General features: G+C 48.4%; 1 protein-coding gene across 1 annotated transcript in view; it reads left to right on the forward strand.

Moving 5' to 3' along the window:
- The window catches only part of LOC138274650 (prostate stem cell antigen-like), a 46,860-nt gene extending 27,603 nt beyond the window's left edge, over positions 1–19,257 (forward strand). Inside the window, exon 3 of the mRNA XM_069219013.1 lies at positions 18,808–19,257. Coding sequence (XP_069075114.1) covers positions 18,808–19,049 — 242 coding nt within the window. The 3' untranslated portion in view covers positions 19,050–19,257. The remainder of the gene's footprint in view (positions 1–18,807) is intronic.
- The last annotated feature ends 1,853 nt before the right edge of the window (positions 19,258–21,110 follow it).

Raw genomic sequence — 21,110 nt, forward strand, 5'->3', positions numbered from 1 at the left:
GATTTATGGCCAGAGCTACCACGCTTGGAGCTGGAGAGCCAACTTGAATCTCGCCGTCTGCTTAGCATCCTGTGATTCTGGGCAAACCACTTAATCTCCCCCAAGTGCCTACCGAAAATGAATGTCACTGCATAAAGTGACTGGTGCTCATGGAGAGCACTCCCATGCCTTCGGTAGAGTTTCCATTATATAAAAATTAAAACTTCATTAAATGGTTTTACAAGAACTCCCATCACACCCGTTTTTTGGCTGTGACCTGACAGAATAGCCAGGATAAGAGGGGCTACATTTTGATTCTCAGAGATTAGGGCATTTGTATACTGCACTCGGTGCTTAATTTGTAAATAATATACTGCTGGTGCTGAAAGCTCTCCTCTGAAACAAGCGGCTGCTGCAATTAAAGGTACGAGCACAGAATACTGAGCCAGGGGAATCCTGAAGCCATCTCGGGCTTCTTTAATCCATTTACTGCCACTCCCTGCCCCTTCAGCTAACTCTTGCTGCTTTCTCCTTTCTTCCTTTGTGGGGCTTTTTCGTTTTCCTCTTCCTCCGTCTTTCCATATGAGTCTTTATGCTTGAGGTAGAAAAATAAGTGCAGGCCTTCAAAAATGAATGCCGGTGCTCCGCACTGGAATCAACAAGCACAAAGTAAGCACTGACTGCACTGTACAGCGTGGCAGTATCTCTAAGTGACCCGAATTCCAAATACAGTTTGTCTACTTGTCCTCAAGTGGTCATTGTAGGAGGCTGGCCTGGCTTGTAGTGGGTACCTGATGGTACTTATACCTTGTGCCAGGTCCAGTTATCCCTTATTAGTAGATTAGTAGTGTTCTAGTAGCTTAGGCTGATAGAGGTAGCTATAGCAGAGCATGTTAGGCTGAACTAGGAGACATTCAAAGCTCCTACTATATCACTTATGTCATATAGCACTATATCATAAGAATCACAATACTCAGAGTTACTAAAAATAAAGTTACTTTATTATAGTGACAATGTGCCAAAAATATCTCAGAGGATATACTCCCTTAGGAGGTAAGTAAAATACACAAAATATACACACAAACCAGAATCAGGGAAGTAAGCAGTTAGAAAAGTAGTGCAAACACTGTAGAATACAATAGGATGCAATAGGCCAAGGGGCAACACAAACCATATACTCTAAAAGTGGAATGCGAACCACAAATGGTCCCCAAGCCTAGTGTAGTGTGTAGAGGGTCGCTGGGAGTGTAGGAAAACACTAAGGGTGTTACCCAAGATACCCCACCCCAAGACCCTGAAAAGTAGGAGTAAAGTTACCGTACTTCCCCAGAAACACACTAAAGTCGTGATAGGAGATTCTGCAAAGACAACAACTGAAGGCAAAGCACTGAAGACGGATTCCTGGACCTGAGGACCTGCAAAGGAAGGGGACCAAGTCCAAGAGCCACGAAAGTGTCCAGGGGGGCAGGAGCCCACTAAACCCTGGATGAAGGTGCAAAAGGGCTGCCTCTGGTTGGAAGAAGCTGAAGATTCTGCAACAACGGAAGATGCCAGGAACTTCTCCTTTGCACAGAAGATGTCCCACAGCGTGCTGGAGGAAGCAGAGTTGTTTCCACGCAGAAAGACCACAAACAAGCCTTGCTAGCTGCAAAGGTCCCGATTAAAGAAAATGGGTGCTGCCCGGGCCCAGGAAAGACCAGGAGGTCGTCCCTTGGAAAAGGAGACAGAGGGGGCGCTCAGCAGCACAGAGAGCCCATGCAAAAGCAGGCCGCAACCGCAGAAGCACTTGAACAGGCATTCAAGAAATCTGAGCATGGCGCTCTTCTCAACAGCACAAAAGAGGGTCCCACGATGCCGGTGTTCAACTCAGCAAGTTGAGCAATGCAGAACAGAGTGCTGGGGACCTGGGCTATGTTGTGCACGGAGGATTCCTTGCAAAAGTGCACAGAAACCCTAGCAGCTGCAGTTCACGCAGTACACAGGATTACTGTCCGGCGTGGGGAGGCAAGGACTTACCTCCACCAAATTTGGACAGAAGGACCACAGGACTGTCGGGGCCACTTGGAGCCAGCTCCTGTGTTCCAGGGACCAGGCTCGTCGAGATGAGAGGGGACCCAGAGGACTAGTGATGCAGAAGTTTGGTGCCTGCATTAGCAGGGGGAAGATTCCGTCGACCCACAGATTTCTTCTTGGCTTCCAGTACAGAGTGAAGGCAGACAGCCCTCAGAGCATGCACCACCAGGAAACAGTCGAGAAAGCCGGCAGGGTTAGGCGCTACAATGTTGTTGGTAGTCGTCTTGTTACTTTGTTGCAGTTTTACAGGTGTCCTGGAGCAGTCAGCGGTCGATCCTTGGCAGAAGTCGAAGAGGGAGATACAGAGGAAGTCTGGTGAGCTCTTGCATTCGTTATCTCAAGAGAAACCCACGGGAGAGACCCTAAATAGCCCTCAGAGGAGGATTGGCGACCTAACCAGGTAAGCACCTATCAGGAGGGGTCTCTGATGTCACCTGCTGGCACTGGCCACTCAGAGGCCTCCACTGTGCCCTCACACATCTGCATTCAAGATGGCAGAGGTCTGGGAGCTCTGGGCACCACCCCTGGAGTGGTGATGGACAGGGGAGTGGTCACTCCCCTTTCCTTTGTCCAGTTTCGCGCCAGAGCAGGGGCTGGGGAATCCCTGAACCGGTGTAGACTGGCTTATGCAAGGAGGGCACCATCTGTGCACTTCAAAGCATTTCCAGAGGCTGGGAGAGTCTACTCCTCCCCAGCCCTTAACACCTATTTCCAAAGAGAGAGGACTGTCTGTGGGTTGGCAGCAGCGGTAGCTGCAGTGAAAACCCCAGAGAGGTAGCTTGGCAGTACCCAGGGTCCATGCTGGAGCCCCGGGGATGCAAGGGATTGGCACCCCAATTCCAGATTTGGCATGGGGGGACAATTCCATGATCTTAGACATGTTACATGGCCATATTCGGAGTTACCATTGTGAAGCTACATATAGGTATTGACCTATATGTAGTGCACGTGTGTAACGGTGTCCCCGCACTCACAAAGTCCGGGGAAATTGCCCTGAACTATGTGGGGGGACCTTGGCTAGTGCTAGGGTGCCCTCACACTTACTAACTTTGCACCTAACCTTCACCAAGTGAGGGTTAGACATATAGGTGACTTATAAGTTACTTAAGTGCAGTGTAAAATGTCTGTGAAATAACGTGGACGTTATTTCACTCAGGCTGCAGTGGCAGTCCTGTGTAAGAATTGTCTGAGCTCCCTAGGTACCATATACTAGGGAATTATAAGGGTGTTCCAGTGTGCCAATCAGATTTGGTAAAAATGGTCACTAGCCTGCAGTCAGAATTTTAAAAGCAGGGAGAGCATAAGCACTGAGATTCTGGTTAGCAGAGTCTCAGTGACACAGTAAGGTACCACACAGGGAACACATTTAGGCCACAAACTATGAGCACTGGGGTCCTGGCTAGCAGGATCCCAGTGAGACAGGCTAAAACAAACTGACACACAAGTAAAAATGGGGGTAACATGCTAGGCAAGATGATACTTTCCTACAGTCTTGTACACATTGATTTTTTTTTAACAGTGGAAATTCCATATTAGTTAGTTATAAATGGTTTCCACTACGTCATATTGCTGACTTTTTTTAATATCTACTTAAGTGATAAAAGGCAGCAATATAGAGGCAAACACCATAGCATCAATATGTGATGTTTAAAAATCAGGAGGCTGCTTGAACACATTGGCTTAGATAAAATACAAATTCCTTGGTGACATTGCTTTATTTTATTGGACCATTGTAAGCAGCGAGTTGAGAAGTTCTAGTCACTGTCCGTTCAAAGGTTTTCATGCCACCGCCATCGGTGTTCAGCGCTTTATGAACAATACACGCATACAGACACCTTTAATGTACATTGCGGTGTATGGTTCTATAAAAGTGAGAAAACAACGGACAACCCTCTGGGTGATGTCACCACTGCCCTTGAAGCGATTCCGATCAGAGGGGAGTTATTCACATTAATTCGCTTAACACCCAATCATCCATTTACACACCTAATTACCATCTCATCACTCCAGCCGTCTACTTACGTATCAGACTGTCCACCCATCAGTGCATCTACCCTCCACCCATCCAACTACATTTCCATTCTTCCATACTTCTGCACACACATTCATCCCTCTCTGCAGTGTTTCAGGGCAGCTTACCTATCGTTTTGGCTCTTAGCTTGAAAACTACTATGTCCTCATTGTTGAATATTATAATACAGTTTCCTGGTGGAGCTGTCGGTATAGGTGCAAAAATTCAGAGCTCTTATCCTAACGCTAATTCCAGAGCTACTGTCTTTATAACTAGGGAAGCAGGTTCGAGACTCAGTGTCAGTGACACATCCTGTGATTCTTTGCAAATCACTTTATCTCCTTGACCCTAAAAAACATGAATGTGCCCTTGTATAATATAACTGGTGTTAGAAATACCTTCAGGTCACGTTTGTGCTGCCTGCTTAAAACTGCAAAAAATACATTAAGAGAGATGTAATTATATGTTAAAAGACTATTGCCCTCATTACAACCGTGGCGGTAAATGCCGCCTACCGCCGTGCTGATGGCTGCCAACATACCGTGACCGTGGCGGTATTCTGCTACGGGTATTATTACCCACACTGAGAAATCCGCCACTACACAGACACCCACACAAGTCAACCAGACCAAAGGTCAGTGATAAAATGGCGATAGCAAAACCCACACCGTTACGCCAACAGGAATACGCCCACAGTATCACGACCCACGAATCACCGTGGCAGTCTTTCAACTGCAGTAAACCATTGGCGGTACACACCGCTGCCCTCAAAATACACACACATTTACAAAACACCACCACATTGGACAATTCAAACTACACACACCTGACACACATACACACACAATACCCACACACTCACACCACTATAAAACACACACCCACATTACCCACAACACTTTCAACGAAAAATATTGATTGCCAACAAGAGAGACACAAGCCAGGAGCACCCACTCAATCTGAGCCACAGAACACCATCACCCATACACCATCCACGCACCTCACACCACACACCCCAACACAGCACCCCACACATCACCCTACACATCACCCCACACATCCTCACACATATCACTCACACCACATCCATGGCACTCCAAAGACACCCCAGGTTTTCAGAGGAGGAGCTAAGCGTCATGGTGGAGGAAATCATCCGGGTAGAGCCACAGCTATTCGGATCACAGGTGCAGCAGATGTCTATTCCAAGGAAGATGGAGCTAAGGCGGAGGATCGTGGACAGGGTCAAGGCCGTGGGACAGCATCCAAGAACAAGGGATGACATCAGGAAGAGGTGGAACGACCTACCGGGGAAGGTGCATTCCATGGTTGCAAGACACCAAGTAGCCATACAGAGGACTGGCGGTGGATCCCCACCTCCTCCCCCACAACTAACAACATGGGAGGAGCAAGTCTTGCAAATAATGCATTCTGAGGGCCTCGCAGGAGTAGCAGGAGGACTGGACTCTGGTAAGTCAAATCTTTACTACTATATCCCCCACCCTACCTGCATGCCATCACAAACTCCTATCCCTACCCTCACCCCCATCTCTCCACCACCTCACAAATACCCCCCTATCACAACCCACCCATCCCAAAACCAAGCCCTGAATGTATCACCAATGCATGGACCCCCATCACAGACCTGCATGGACACCCATCACCACAGCATGCCCAGTAGAGAGACTCACCCAGCCCACAAAATCACCACTCACACAAGGCCAGGATGACAGGGAAATCACAATCATACAGGGAAACACACCCATGCACAAGATGGCACACGCAGATACAATAACACTGCATTTGCATCCCCACAGAACCCATACTCAACGTCACTGGAGAGGAGGTGCCAGCTACATCCAGTCCCCCCCCCTGAAGAGGCCCACAGTGATGACAGCAACTCTGCACGCCTGGATCTGGATGACCAACCTGACCCATCCGGGACCTCTGGATAGTTGGTTCCCCTGCTACAGTCCCAACCCACCACAGAGCCTCCCCCCTCAGGAAACACCACCACAGCACCCACCCAACGGGCCCATGCGACTGTCCCCAGGACATGTCAATCAGCAGTGTGTCCACCACTAAAGGGACCCCAGGCAAACCCACACACCCAGGATGATCAGTGACCTGGGGTCAGTGGCAGTGGCCACACGGTTCAGGGGACAGAGGCACAGGACAACAGGGAAGCTGTTAGGACTGCTGTGCGACAGGGGGAGGACAGGCCCAGGAAACCCACTCTCCAGAAGGCACTCACCAACATCCTGGGAGCATACCACCATTCCCACGAGACCATGAGCCAGATATATCCAAGTTGCAGGAGACCCAGCGGCTGCAGGAGGGACAGTACCTGGGAATCAGGGATGACCTCAAACACATCTGCACCATCCTGGTCACCATTGCAGGGGTGCTGGGCGACATGGCCAACACCATGAGGGAGGCAGTGGCACACCAACGGGCCCCTGACACTAGCCAAACCAATGAACAGCCTTCCACCTCCACTAGTGGACAGGAGGCCTCAACACAGGAACAACAGACCACCAGCACCCCACCCCCTGCAGAAGGAGAACCACCCCGCAAACGGTCCCTGCGATCCAGGCAGAAGCCAGAGAACATTGCCAAGATCCCTGCCAGAAAATAAGACTCTCACCTGTCCACCTTGGACTGCCATTGCTCCCCTTCCTATGTCTCATTTGACAATGCACCTGTGATACCAAGAGACCGGACTCTACCCTGGACTTTCCTCCACCAACCGCCCAGCCCATTGCACATCTCCCTCTACTTATGAGCACGTAAATAAACACCTTTGGAACAAAAACTAATCTGGAGTCTGTCAAATGATTCAAATATGTATTAGTGCAACATAATCAAAGCATTGCAATTCAAATGTACAGTCAAATATTGAAATGACCTTTGGTGGGCAGCAGTACACATAGCAGGAGCCAGAGTGGGCCACAGAGATCTGAAAATAGCAATGCCAAAGGGTACAGTAAGTGGCCATAGACATAGGGAAATCACGCTGCCATGTACAATGTCCAACAGATAACTGATAAGCTAAGTTACAGTGTCTTACCTGTGTGTCACTGGAAGTACTGCTGTATTATGTTGCTTCTGTTGTCAACATCTTCTTCCTCTGCCTCCTCTTCCTCACTGTCCACAGGCTCCACTGCCACACACCCATCTCCAGCCTCATCATCCTGCAGAAAAGGCACTGGCGTCTCAAGGCCAGGTTGTGCAACATGCAACGATGATCTGGCACACCTTCTTGGGTGAGTAGTACAGGGATCCACCTATCAGATGGAGGCACCAGAACCTGGCCTTCAGGAGGCCGAAGGTCCTTTCAATAATCCTCCTTGTATGCCCATGTGCCTCATTGTAATGTTCCTCTGCCCTTGACCTGACATTCCTCACTGGGGTCAGTAGCCATGAGAGGTTGGGGCAACCAGAGTCACTTGCAAATATCGAGGGACAACTGTTAGACACACACTAACCCTTAGGGACAACCCCATACCCAGACACCAACTTATAATGTGTGGGGTCCTAGGGATAATCTATTAGCCACACCCGGTGCCTCTGGAGTTGTGCCATCACATATGGGATGCTGCTATTCCTCAAGATAAAGGCATCACACACAGAGCCAGGGTATTTGGCATTCACATGGGAGATGTACTGGTCTGCCAAACACACCATCTGCACATTCATAGCGTGATAGCTTTTTCTATTCCTGAACACTTATTCATTTCTCTGGGGGATAACAAATGCCACATGTGTACCATCAATGGCACCAATGATGTTGGGGATATGTCCCAGGGCATAAAAGTCAGCTTTCACTGTGGCCAAATCCTCCACCTGGGGGAATACGATGTAGCTGCGCATGTGTTTCAGCAGGGCAGACAACACTCTGGTCAACACGTTGGCGAACATTGGCTGAGACATCCCTGATGCCATGGCCACTGTTATTTGAAAGGAACCACTTGCCAGGAAATGAAGCACTGACAGGACCTGCACTAGAGGGGGGATACCTGTGGGCTGGCGGATAGCTGCCATCAGGTCTGGCTGCAATTGGGCACACAGTTCTTGGATTGTGGCATGATCAAGTCTGTATGTTATGATAATGTGTTTTTCCTCCATTGTCAAAAGGTCCACCAGAGGTCTGTACACCAGAGAATGCTGCCATCTAATATTCAGCCTCAGCGGTTGAAGTCTATGGAAGAAAACGGTGAGCAGAGGGTCATATTCACAGATCTATTGCACTAATGATGATTTTCTTCCTTTACAGAACCAGTATGTGAATCCGACCATCAGTTTCTGTGACAATGTCTGCTGTGACGCAGTTAGGTGCCATGGCCTGTGCTCCCCTGAAATGGCGGCTGCCTGAACTGTGAGGAGGGACAAGTGGAAATGAGGTAATTCCGCTGGCGTTGTGTGCCGTCGCGGTAGGTGGTCGATGACCGCCGCGCAACTTCGCATTGGTTATTAATGGGCCCTATGGGTACCAGGAGCCAATGGTGATGTACGCCGGTGGTGACGGTACGCACCGCCACGGACGTCACTGCCATTTTCTCACTGTTCACTCACTTGCTACCTGACCTTCAACAGGAGAGGACCTACACTGCAAGTGCTGCTGTGACCTGTGTCAGGAAGCGGCTGGGGAAAGGGCCCCTGCCTTCACTGAGGAGGAGTTGGAGAAACTGGTGGATGGGGTCCTACCCCAGTTCACGTTACTCTACGGTCCTCCAGACAAACAGGTGAGTACACTGGGTGCATGATGTGTGGGCCATGAATGTATGGAGTGCTGTGTGTGTAAGCCACATGTTGGGGGGCAGAAGCGTCCTGAACAGAGTGCAGCATGTAAGGTGGTCAATGTATGTGCATCAGGGGATGGGAGGGATCTAGCGGGCCATAAGTCTGACGGTCCGGTCGGTTGACTAATTCCCTTTTCTGCTGTCTTTTCGATGCAGGTCAGCGCCCATCAGAAAAAGGGTACTTTGCATGCCATCGCCAAGGAGATGTGGACCCTGTGTGTCTTTGACAGGCGGAGCACCAACTGCCGCAAACGGTGGGAGGACCTGTGTCGCTGGGCAAAGAAGATGGCGAAGGCCCAGCTGGGGCTGGCCTCCCAACGAGGAAGGGGTGCCCGTCGCACCATGACCCCCCTGATGTTCCGCATCGTAGCAGTGGCCTATACAGAGTTGGATGGGTGCTTGATGGCATCACAGCAGCCACAAGGGGGTGAGTACAGATTCTGAATCCAGAATTTGCATGCGTTAAGAGTTACCTGGGTGGGGGATGTGGGCTATGGGTGCCCCTAGGCCAGGGCGAAGATGGCAGGGTAGGTCCCTTGTTGGGCAGGCTCTGAAGCACTCCTACCCCAATAGTGTTACTGAGCATCTACTTCGGGGCAGGGTCCTGTGGGTTTCAGGTGTGCAGCTAATAGCAGTAGGCATTGTACCCCATGGGCTGGTGACTATCTTAGTAACTGGTAGTGCATGACCTAGTGCATAGGGCTGCTCCCTGTGTGTTGTGTACACCAACAGTGGTGTTGTTGCTGGCATTGACCATGTGTATCCTCGGTCCCTCTCCCCCTTTTTGTTTTGTCACCCTGTCCTTGTGTGCATTAGCATAGTCTGGCGGAGGAGCAGAGGCACCGGCGACGGAGGGAGCTGCATCCCAAATGGGCCTTGAGGCCGAATCCACAGAGGGTGAGGGCACCAGAGGGACGGAGGGCGAGGGGAGCACCACGACGGGGACAGGAGGGGAGACCACAGACAGCGACTCTTCCTCCGGTGGAAGCTCCCTGGCGGTGGTGGAGACCTCTGTGCCCACCGCAACAACAGGTACAGCCGCCACCCCTGTACCAGCACCACCCTCCTAGCAGCCCCTCAGCGTGTTTCCTGTGCCCGCTCACCCAGGAAAGTGGGCATCTTTTCGCCCCAGGCACCTCAGTCCCTGACCCAGTCAGCCCTGCTGCCCTCAGTGAGGAGGCTATTGACCTCCTGAGATTCCTCACTGTTGGGCAGTCAACCATACTGAATGCCATGCAGGGTGTCGAGAGGCATTTGCAACAAACAAATGCATTTCTGGAGGGCATTCACTCTGGTGTGGCGGCCCAACAGAGAGCATTTCAGGCTCTGGCCTCCACACTGATGGCAGCCATTGTCCCTGTCTCTAGCCTCCCCCCTCCAACTTCCTATACCCAGTCCCAATCCCCTCAACCCCAGCCTATCCCAAGCACACCTTCAGACCAGCATTCACCCAAACCAACACACAGAAGTGGCTCAGGCAAACACAAGCACCACACTTCATCTCACAGGCACTCACACAAGCACCATACCCATGCAGACACACCAACATCCACTGCCTCCACTGTGTCCCCGTCCTTCTTGTCTTCCACCTCTCTCCCAGTAGCATCTCCACTCACACCTGCATGAACTACATCCTCATCCACTACCTCCATCACCAGCACGCCTATCACAACACACCCCTCACGAGCAGTCACCACCCCCACAACCATGCACACCCACGTCCCCTGTGTCCTCTGCCACTGTGTCTGTGACCCCGCCACCCAAAGTACACAAATGAAAGCACCCACCTCACAACAGCATCCAGTCCATGCACCTGCACCCAAACTCAGCAGACAGACACCTCCTACAACCACTCCCTCTTCCTCCACTCCCAAACCCTCTCCATCTTCCCGCCCAAGTGTGTCTATGAAGCTTTACCTGGCAAACATTGACCTCTTCCCTACCCCTACCCCCACCCTTCCCCTCGGGCCAGGGTGTCCAGAACCCAGGCCAGCACCTCAGCCACCAAGTCGCCGTCCGCTATGGTACCTGCAACTCACAGATGCTCAAAGGGGGCACCTGTCAGCCCAGCCAGTGTGCCACCAACCCCTGCAAAGGACAAAAGCATTCCGCCACCTGCCAAGGTGAAGAAGGTGCCAGCATACAGAAAGGGCAAGGAGCACGAACCACCCAGTAAGGCCTCCTCAAAAACTTCAGCTGCCAGAGCCAAGGTCACACCACCATCTGCCAAGGTGAGGAAGGGGCAGAAAACACCAGGCAAGACACTTCAGCCGTCAGAGGCCGCAGGTGAAGTCCTGGTGGCTACCAGCACAACCACCAGCCCTGCCACCTGCACCACTACCAAGACGGACAGCAGCCCCGCCGCAAGCACCGCCTCAAGCACCACCACCTGCACCGCCACCTGCCCCGCCACTAGCACCACGACTGTCAGCAGCAGCAGCCCCAGTGGGCAGCCGTCCGAGAAGGGCTGGAGCCTCCCTCCACCACTGGCAGCACCGGCACCTGCACCACGGCCAGCACCGCCATTTGCACCGCCGCCAGCACCGCCACCTGCCCCGCTGACAGTAGGGACACTACCAGCAGCAGTAGCCCCAGTGGGCAGCCATCCGAGGCTGCAGGAGAAGGGCTGGAGCCCCCCACCACCACTGGCAGCACCCCCAGCAGCATCGGCACTACCACCACTTTGCAGCCTTAGCCGCCGCAGGATGGAATCTAGCCCTGCCTCCAAGGACTCTCATGCCACATGTTCCGTGCAAATCCCGTGCCTCAGACACCCAGGTGAGGGAATGTGAACTGCCACACCCCAAGTGTTTCTTCACTGGGCACAATGCCCCCTCCAGAACCAGTGGAGATATGCATCCACTCACCCTATCCTTGGCAGGATGAAGCAGACTGGGCACAAAGCCCCCTCCAGAACCAGTGGAGATATGCATCCACTCACCCTATCCTTTGCAGGATGAAGCAGACTGGGCACAAAGCCCGCTCCAGAACTAATGGAGAAAGGCATCCACTCACCCCCTCCGTGCCAGGATGAAACACACTGGGCACAAAGCCCCCTCCAGAACCAGTGGAGAAAGGCATCCACTCACCCAATCCTTGGCAGGATGAAGCACACTGGGCACAAAGCCCCCTCCAGAACCAGTGGAGAAAGGCATCCACTCACCCAATCCTTGGCAGGATGAAGCACACTGGGCACAAAGCCCCCTCCAGAACCAATGGAGATATACATCCACTCACCCTGTCCTTGGCAGGATGAAGCAGACTGGGCACAAAGCCCCCTCCAGAACCAGTGGAGAAAGGTATCCACTCACCCCCTCCTGCCCAGGAAGAAGCACACTGGGCACAAGGCCCCCCTCCAGAACCAGTGGGCAAACCACCCACTTGAGAGACTTGAGAGACTGTGGCTTTGCACTTGCCCGGACCAAGCAGTGGACAAAGCACCCACTTGAGAGACTGTGGCTTTGCACTTCCCAGGACCAAGCAGTGGGCAAACCACCCACTAGAGAGACTGTGGCTTTGCACTCCCCAGGACAGGAGCAGTGGTGGTAATCCATCTTCCGGCTGAGGTGACCCCCCTTCCCCGTCCCGCTGAGGTGTCTGTGTGTTTACGACTTCTCTCCATATTGAGGCAGGAGTCAAGTGTGGACTTGGCCCATGATTTTTGGCCCAGTGACCCACGGACATTTTGCATGGACCATGTACGGCCTTATGTACATATTGTATATTTTTGTAAATACTGTTTCTCAAATTGTTATGTATATCTGCCTATTTCTAATATATCAATGATTTAACTCGATTCCTTTCGTACTTCCAGGGGGTTACGAGGTGTAAGTGTAATGTTGCTGCATGTGTTTGTGTGTATGGTGTTAGGGTGGGGGTGGGGTTGTTGCATGTTACGTGTGTGTGAGTCACTCTCTTTTTCCTCCCCCCCTCCCCTGTGTGCTAGGTGCAGTACTCACTGTGGTTGTCGCCACTGCCTTTCGTATTCCTGGTAGATGAGGAGGCAGACCAGCATGGGCAGGACCTGCAGCTCAGGCTCCATGGCGACCTGGTTCTTCATTGAGTGTCAAGAGGTGAGTGGTTTCACTTCCAATTCCTGTTTCCGCCGTGCTTTTGATGACGTTGGTACTGCCCCGGAAAAGCTGGCGGATAGGCGGGTTCTGATGTGGTGGGCGGTACATTGTTCTCCGCCTGGCTGTTGGCGGTGACCGCCACGGTGTTTTTTGCTACTGCTGTGACTGTCGGAGTGTTAAAGTTGCTGTCTGTGCTGGCGGTTTCTGCTGTGGTCGTGATCCCATTTTTTGTACCGCCAGCCTGTTGGGTGTATTACCGCCGCTTTAACACCGACCGCCAGGATTGTAATGAGGGCCTATGTGATATAACTCCATATGTATTTATGAAATTTTATTTTTATGTGTGCCATCACTAAAGTTTACGGCGGGGATTTGCTGTCCAAGTTAACCCGTTTAGTACCAGGAAGTTTGCGCTGCTGCCATGGTTTCACCAGTTGTCCAAACTGCGTGATTCTGGGCAAAGCACAATATATCTTTCTATCCGCCTCGGTCCTCTTAACAGTGATTGGAGCCCCAAACAAAACCAAGAAGGAAAGGGAGGGACCTTTCAAAACATTTAGGGAGACATGTTTGGAGGTGGGGTCGGCATGTAAGAGAGTTGGAGAAGAACGTGAAATGGTGTTTACTAATTGTTGCCTGTCTTAAGAAAAGTCACAAGTCCAAGCAACAAGGCTGATGCTTAAGGTATAGCTGACCATTTAGAAAATGCACCTCCACGGCCTTCGGGCATCATCCGTTCACACCTCCCAATGAATGCTTATTAGCTGCAGAGCAGTGACAACACCTTAAAACAAAGTACATTGACCACCTGGTCCCCACCGACTGTTTCTGTCTCTTTAAAGTCACGATGTTTTAAATGAAAAAAAACAGCTGCCTTCACCTCAATGCACGGTGCACAAGCGCTGAAATGGGCATTTGCAAGAGCCTCTTGGAGCTGCAGAGGTGGAATCATGTACCGGAAACTGACCTGAATGCATGCTGCTAAAGCTGATTTAAACTCACTCAGCTGGTGCGGGGAATTTTTGGATAAGAGTAATGGGGAGCTTGCCTTGGGACTATACCATGTGAATGTTTTTTTTGGGACTACCCTAATCAAGATTCCATAAATTGAAAGTAGTGCCTCGTGGCAGCGCGGACAGGTAGGAGACTTGTTTGATGCCCAAGTCCAACCATAAGAAACAAAGCTGTTTTACAGTACATACTGGGTAGGCCTCGCCTGGAGTATGTTTCTAAAGCATGAACCTAGGTGCTGGACGGACACCCAGTTTGTGCCAACTCCGCATGGGAAGTCTCCTCAAGAGAAACTGAAAAGTTGGCAAACTGGGTGACATTTTACTGGGAAGGATAGAAACAGTAATAGAATGAGATGTGTGTGGCACAAGACAGAAAAATAATGATACTGCAAAAATAAACAGAGAGCTCTGGATCAGGTAGAGACGACGGATCCCGTGTAGATTACAGTGGAACAGCGAGATGGGGAAAAAGCACTTTTTTCTAACTACGTGGCCTTCGGATTAATTTGATTTCTTCTTTTCTCAAATATGAATTCACTTAAATATGAGTCTAAGGCAGATATACTCCTTTCACCCCACCCTCCTGCCGGAATAATGAAAAAAAGAAGTCGAAACTGTACCCTTATAAGGAACCTACCACATCTTCACTCTCACTACATTATAAAAGTAATGCGTTTTCTAAGTAGCGCTGTATACCACACTTCCGTTTCGCAGCGCTATGAATAACCGGTGTGACTATTACACCGTTTTATGATACTCCATTTATATAACTCAGGAGGATCAAAGGCTGAGTCCATCTGGCCAGGATTCAAACTCCTTCCCTTTAGATCAGTGCCACAAACGTACATTGACAGAACCATCCGGCCTGTACACCGAGCCCAGACGAATCTCTCTTTCCGTTCCCGCATCCTTGCAACATGCTTGACACTCAGTCTGCTTTCCTGGATTTTCTCCCGTCATACTATATGGGGCTGCTAAAAAAAACCCTATCATGAAGCTAGGGAATTCACCACCACAATGAACGTTTCCAGCGCCAGGCCTAAAAACTTAGGCCCATATTTATACTTTTTTAGCGCCGCATTTGCGTCGTTTTTTGACGCACAATCAACGCAAACTTACAAAATACAATTGCGCCCTGTGCAACAATGTTTGTTGGCGACCCCAATGACCACCTCCACTACGGATTCCCTCAATACCACCTTTTAACAGTGCCCCTCAAGTGTCCATCACCCTTCTCTCTCAGATGCATTTAATTTGTTTTATAGTGCCGCCTACACCAGTGTAGGGTGTCCGAGCACTTTACATTGCACACTTTAAACAGAGACAATCATTCATAGGTGTGAAAATCAGTGTATAAGACGTGACATAAGACAGCAGACTCAAAGTTGTAGGAGTTTGTTGGCTGTATAGTTTAAGAGTGCTTGGTCTGGAGAAGCAGAAACTCAGAATCTGAAAAGTAACACCATGGTTGGGGGTGCTCTTTAATAATAAGAATTGATTTATGCCCAAATGAACCCTTTTTGAAACATTAGGATAATGAACAACTGGAAAACATCTTAAAACTCTCATCTATACCTTGCACTATGCATGCAGTTCTTTGATAACAGTTAATAGATGACTGCTCTTTATTAGGATTTTAACTTAAAAACTGCAAACAACAAAATGGCCTCTGCACAAAAGTAGTAACCCACTGACCTATTTGTGATCTGCAGGGTACACGTTCTTTGCAGTAGGCTTATTAACCATCTGCACTACCTTGAAAATTCCACTAGAGAAAACTCTGATCTCTCTCCAGGCAGAACATTAATCACCAAACTTATCTTGATGTATTTATTATTGCTTGAAAATTGCTGGCAGCAAAGAACTCATAGTAGGTGCTTTTACAAGCAGAATGTACCTGCAAACATGGCGCCCCCTCCCGAAGTCAGCACCGGACCACCCTAGAGCCAGTCCTGCTGGTGGCTTCACATCAGGCCAAAGATTCTATTTTAATAACCAACTATGGTATCTGGAGACACAAGACTCTTGGGGACATAATTACTAAGACAAATTACTGCGTTATGTGAGCAGACGAGGCCTGAAATAACCATATTTGCCAAAATATGAAGCTGTTCAGCTCCCTCTATGAGATGGAGCACTTGTGCCTGTCAGGCAGCAAAGCAGGCACCCTTGCACCATGGTGCAAGGGTGCCTGGGTTTCGGGAAGAATTGTTTTTGTGCAGGAAGAAATATTCCTCTTTTTATGTGTCCTGCAGAATGCAGCATACATAGAAAGAGGATTTAATGAGGAAAAAAGAAGATATTTCTCCATGTTTTGCTTCTGTCGATTAGGAACACCATTTTGGCACAAACACAGGACCTCATTTATGAGGCCCTAGTGGCACGCTGTGCCACTGGAGCGTCATTTTTAAAAATGCTTTGGTGGTGCGGTGTGCCCGCCCATATTTACAAGGCTACGCAAAGCCACCTTGCATGGCTTTTCGTTTCCTAGTAAATATGGAGCCCTTTCAGGTGTAACACTGCATAAAAAGGGCGTTCCATGGGTGTTGCTTGGGGTGTTCCGATGCAACACCCATGGAACATGAAGAATTCTGACTCATTCACAGATTTACAAGTCAAAGGTGGCATAAGAGTGACACAATGGGGAGAAATATCTTTATTTCTCCCCGTTTTTCCTTCTTTCTATGTATGCTGCGTTCTGCAGCACACATAGAAAGAGGAAAACATCTCTTGTGAATGCTTTTGTGCAGGAAGGTGTTCATTCCTGCACAAAAACAATCATCCCCACAATGGAGGCACCCTTGCAAGATGGTGCAAGGGTGCCTGCATTGGCATATGGGAGCAATTTGTGCACCAGCGCAAGGAGAGAGGACAGAAATGTGAAGTATCTTGTAGATCCGGTGCATTTCTGCCCTTTCCCTGTGGCGCAAGCAACACCGGCCTTATAAATGAGGCCCCCAGGTTTTCAAGTCTTTGCAATTCTTGGTTTGTGTCATAATATATGGATGAGTGCAGGGGAACTTCCATGCTCCTTCCATGTAATGCCTACCCAATGCAAAGTAATGCTATCCACTGCCTTGACGACTTTGCATCTACTAAGCCATGCAAAGTAATGCAAATCGGCATTGCATGTCTTAGTAAGTACCAAAATGGATTTAGCATTGAGGCTGTGCCACAAAAGTGATGTAATCCAGGTGAAAAATCTTAGTAAATGTGGGCCATAGAGAAGGAGAAGACCTCACTTGGAGTCTGTTTATGGTAGGTTTTTTCCTATGATAGGAGTAGCTTTCCAGCTTTTGATGGATTGACACAAATCCGGGAAACTAAGAAGGGAAAACTACAAAAATCATAGATATCCAACACTTGGATAATTCTACTACAGTGAGTGTGACACACATTCATATTGTCACCTACGAGCAGAATTTCTCTTTCCTTTCACTATCTTGAAATATGGGGGTATTTGATTTATTTTCAAGACTAAGCGGGCATAAGGCCAATGCTCAAACCTGGAGTTAAAACTATAGGAATATTGTTAAGTTCCCACAAAGCGGGTGCTTACTACCTCCCCAAAGGGTTCCCCAGTCCTCCCCACGGAAATACCAATTTCTAACCTCTAACCCTACACTTACTAGTAGTGCTATGCAGATCTCAGTTCTGTGCATCAGGCTTTACAATTTTGCAGGTCACTTTTGTGCACCTAGTTTGAACTATTTCATGTGTCAGAATATCGTATACAGAAATATGGTGTGACATAAATACAGTGCCATAAATATTATTTATAAAAATGCACCCTGCTGGGTGTAGATCTTTTATTATTAACTCCAAAGAGCCATATTTGTGTAGACAATATTTAGGCACAATATTTATGTCTGGCGAAATTCAGAAACAAGAAACAAGATATGTTGTGTACCAGGCCCTACTTCTTCTGTTGGATTCTTATGCTTTCTTAAGCGTTGGCGAGCTCTTCAAGATCACCCCAGTGAATTATAAACTGCTGTACAATTAGATGAGAAGAAAACGTGTATACATTCAGTGCCTTACACTAAAGATCTTGCTGTTCTAAGAAGCTGCTCAAAGACATTGATGGTATTAACACATTTATAACACATTGTAAGGGGATATAAAATGTCACTGGGATTCAAACATATTTGAATGCAAATAATCAACATATTGTTTTTAGTGTTTGAGATGGAGAGAATTGGGAATTTCAGATAATTTGTAGAATTATGGATTGAGACATAATTAAAGTGATGGGAGCCACTACTGGAATCAAGGCCCCGTGATTTCAACCTTTCTTGGTAGAGCCGTGGCATGATTCACGGTTGAGCAAAGGCCATTTACCAGTTTCATTAATTTGTGGCCCCGCCTTTGCCATCTTCACAGAACTAAGGGCCGGATGTATCAAAGGGTTTTACCCATTCTGTGTCTATGGCTAAATGTGTTCATACATATGGCCCTAAATCCCTTATTAGATGATTCTGGGAGTTACAGTAACATCGCTGGCAACCCTCTATGAGAAAATGCACAGCATGAAAGACACCCCAGTGCTTCTTTTTGATTTAGTGGCCATATGCGAAAGCAGAATTTACATTTTTCCTCTATGTCAAACTGTTTTCTTCCAGTAGTGTTAATTCTTCTAAGAAGATTACTATTTGAGCATCACCAGAATTGCTTTTGAAACATACATGAATCTTGGTCCCAGCTGAGATGCCCATACAACCAAAAACAACTTGCCACAGCTGTCCCAATTGTACATATATACATAGAAATCCTATTGATACACTTGCAATCCTATTGCATAAATGCTATTAGTGGTCTGGAGTTGGGTGTACTAATTAGGCAACCTTCATTCGTTTCAGAGGATGTCTTTCAAATGCAAGTGGTCACGAAGCACTGCGCCCCATCGTGCGTGTATTCAGAACTTGACTGGGCTTTCGAAAACATCTCCAGTCCCTGCTGCAGTGAGGATCTGTGCAATGACCTGAGCATTGGTGACAACTTTAACTTCGACAACGGCGCGAGTAGTATCAAAATCAGCTCCATGGCAGGGGCCATCTCGGTGTGCATTGTCATTGGTGCCTTGCTCAAACTTGAGCTATAAAATAAAAAAAAAGTCAATGAATGCTCTCCACAAAACCTATCAATGAGAATTTTAAACATTGTTTGATCTTACAAAAGTTTTCACTGCATTTTCATAATTCCTCATTAACCAAGATTAGAGTAATTCTAAAGCATGAAAGAACAATAAATTGTGGGATGCCTTTAGAAATAAAAATGATTTGTAGTCCAATAAAAGGAATTGTCAAAAACTTTTAATTCAGAATCTTAATTTGTTGCTGCCCAAGGGCTCTGGTATATTTCTTGTATGTACTGCAAATTTACAGCACAATTTCAGTTCACTAGCAACAGCGCTTTGCATTGTTTGCTTGTGAGACAATTCAGGAGTGTTACAACTTATCATCTTTTGCGTGACATTTCCCAGATATTTGTCTTCTTTAACAGAATCCATTTATGTTGGCAAAAGGGCTCTGCAAACTTTCCTCCTGCTAGCCAGTGGTGAAGTCTTTAGGCTCACCCTTCTAAACATGGCAAATTTGGTATTCACCTAATTGGCGTATTTCATTTTCTTTTTAAGACCCTAGTAAATGCTATTACATGTACTCAGAGCATGTAAATTAAATGCTACATGGGCTGCAGAACTCACTGTGCCATCCACTAAAGTAGTGGGACCGCTGCTGAAACTGCAGCCATTGACATTGAATCACCGTTGGGACATAATTCCGTGACAACCATTTAGTGTAAAAGGTCATTTATTTAGGACAGGATTGCAATAATAACATAACCTTAGATTTCAGTCTGAAACCCCAACTTTAGTAACGCCCACCCTTTAACATTTCCTCGCTCATCCTTTCACTCCAAACTCGCATTTTTGCTTCCATTCCCCTACACACTCCCCTTTTCCTTTCATGCCCTACTTGGTTCGTGCGTACCCCCCCCTCAGATCCTTCACCTGCTTGTTTATTCCCTGGAAAAGTGGCCAAGCCCACATCTGACTCACCACCCTCCCCCATTTACTGCCAACCAGCACAAACCCACTTGGCGTTTTGCTGCCCCACCAAAACACACTACTGCAACAAAACTGCTTTACTCCTGCTCTCTGACCCACATGTTTTCACCCCACACATCCCCCACCAGCAACATCAAATCCATCAAATAGTAAGCATTCCCTAGTGTCGACAAATGTACTCCATCAGCCCTGAAAAATGCCTCATCCTGTTCTGTTATGTCCTCATGCTTCAAGATTTTTATCCTGTGCGCCCAGCAGAAAACCCTCATATCTCTATTAAGCTTCCTGTGAGCGCACTCCATGGCTCCATGCTTGACTGCCCCTCTCCACAGTCAACGAGGTACAGACTCCGTCCATACCAAACAGGTGCCATGCAATATCTGCTTGAGGAGTTCCAAGTCTCTCTGCATGTGTTGCAGTAGTGTGAGTCCTGACAAATTCACCAGATCATTTTCTCCCAAAATTAATAATTAACAAATCGGGACAACCCCAGTTCGGCAAGCTAGATGTTATGAAAGGAAGCAGGTTTCCCCACCTCATGCCGCTTTTTCCCCACCCCAAAACTTCATGCTGGTTACTGGGAAGTCCCAAAGCCCGACCGTAAACTTGTTTTTCTGCGAATTTTGCTGCCCAATGGATAAAGGAATAGCTTACTAGCCATGTAACCATCTTGTCATTCAATGGACCGGACACACCTCCTGTAAAGTAAAAAGATCTGTAATGAATGTTTTCAAAATGGATCCACCGTTTACCAAAAAACATGCTGATGTCCCTAACCAAACCTTCAGGGCCTCACATAACGCTCACAGCATCTCGACCTCCAATGGCCTATCGCCCTGATCTTTGCCCAGTCCCAACTCAAATGTGCAGCAGCAGTAGCTGCTCCAATCCTGAACGAATGTGAGCCAAAATCCATAGCTTGACGGCCTGTCCGCCCTAAAGCCATCCTCAAAACCTGTAGAAACTAAAAAATTGTAAGTTTGGACCCAGACTTGTGCACAAACACCACTGATCTCTGGAGGAAACCCTCATGCCTCGGAAACTCAGCCACTCAAGCACCGGACAAGCCAATACATTGCCCCCTTTCTCCAACCA

The sequence above is a fragment of the Pleurodeles waltl genome, chromosome 2_2 (assembly GCF_031143425.1).
Source record: "Pleurodeles waltl isolate 20211129_DDA chromosome 2_2, aPleWal1.hap1.20221129, whole genome shotgun sequence".
In the NCBI taxonomy this organism is placed as follows: domain Eukaryota; kingdom Metazoa; phylum Chordata; class Amphibia; order Caudata; family Salamandridae; genus Pleurodeles; species Pleurodeles waltl.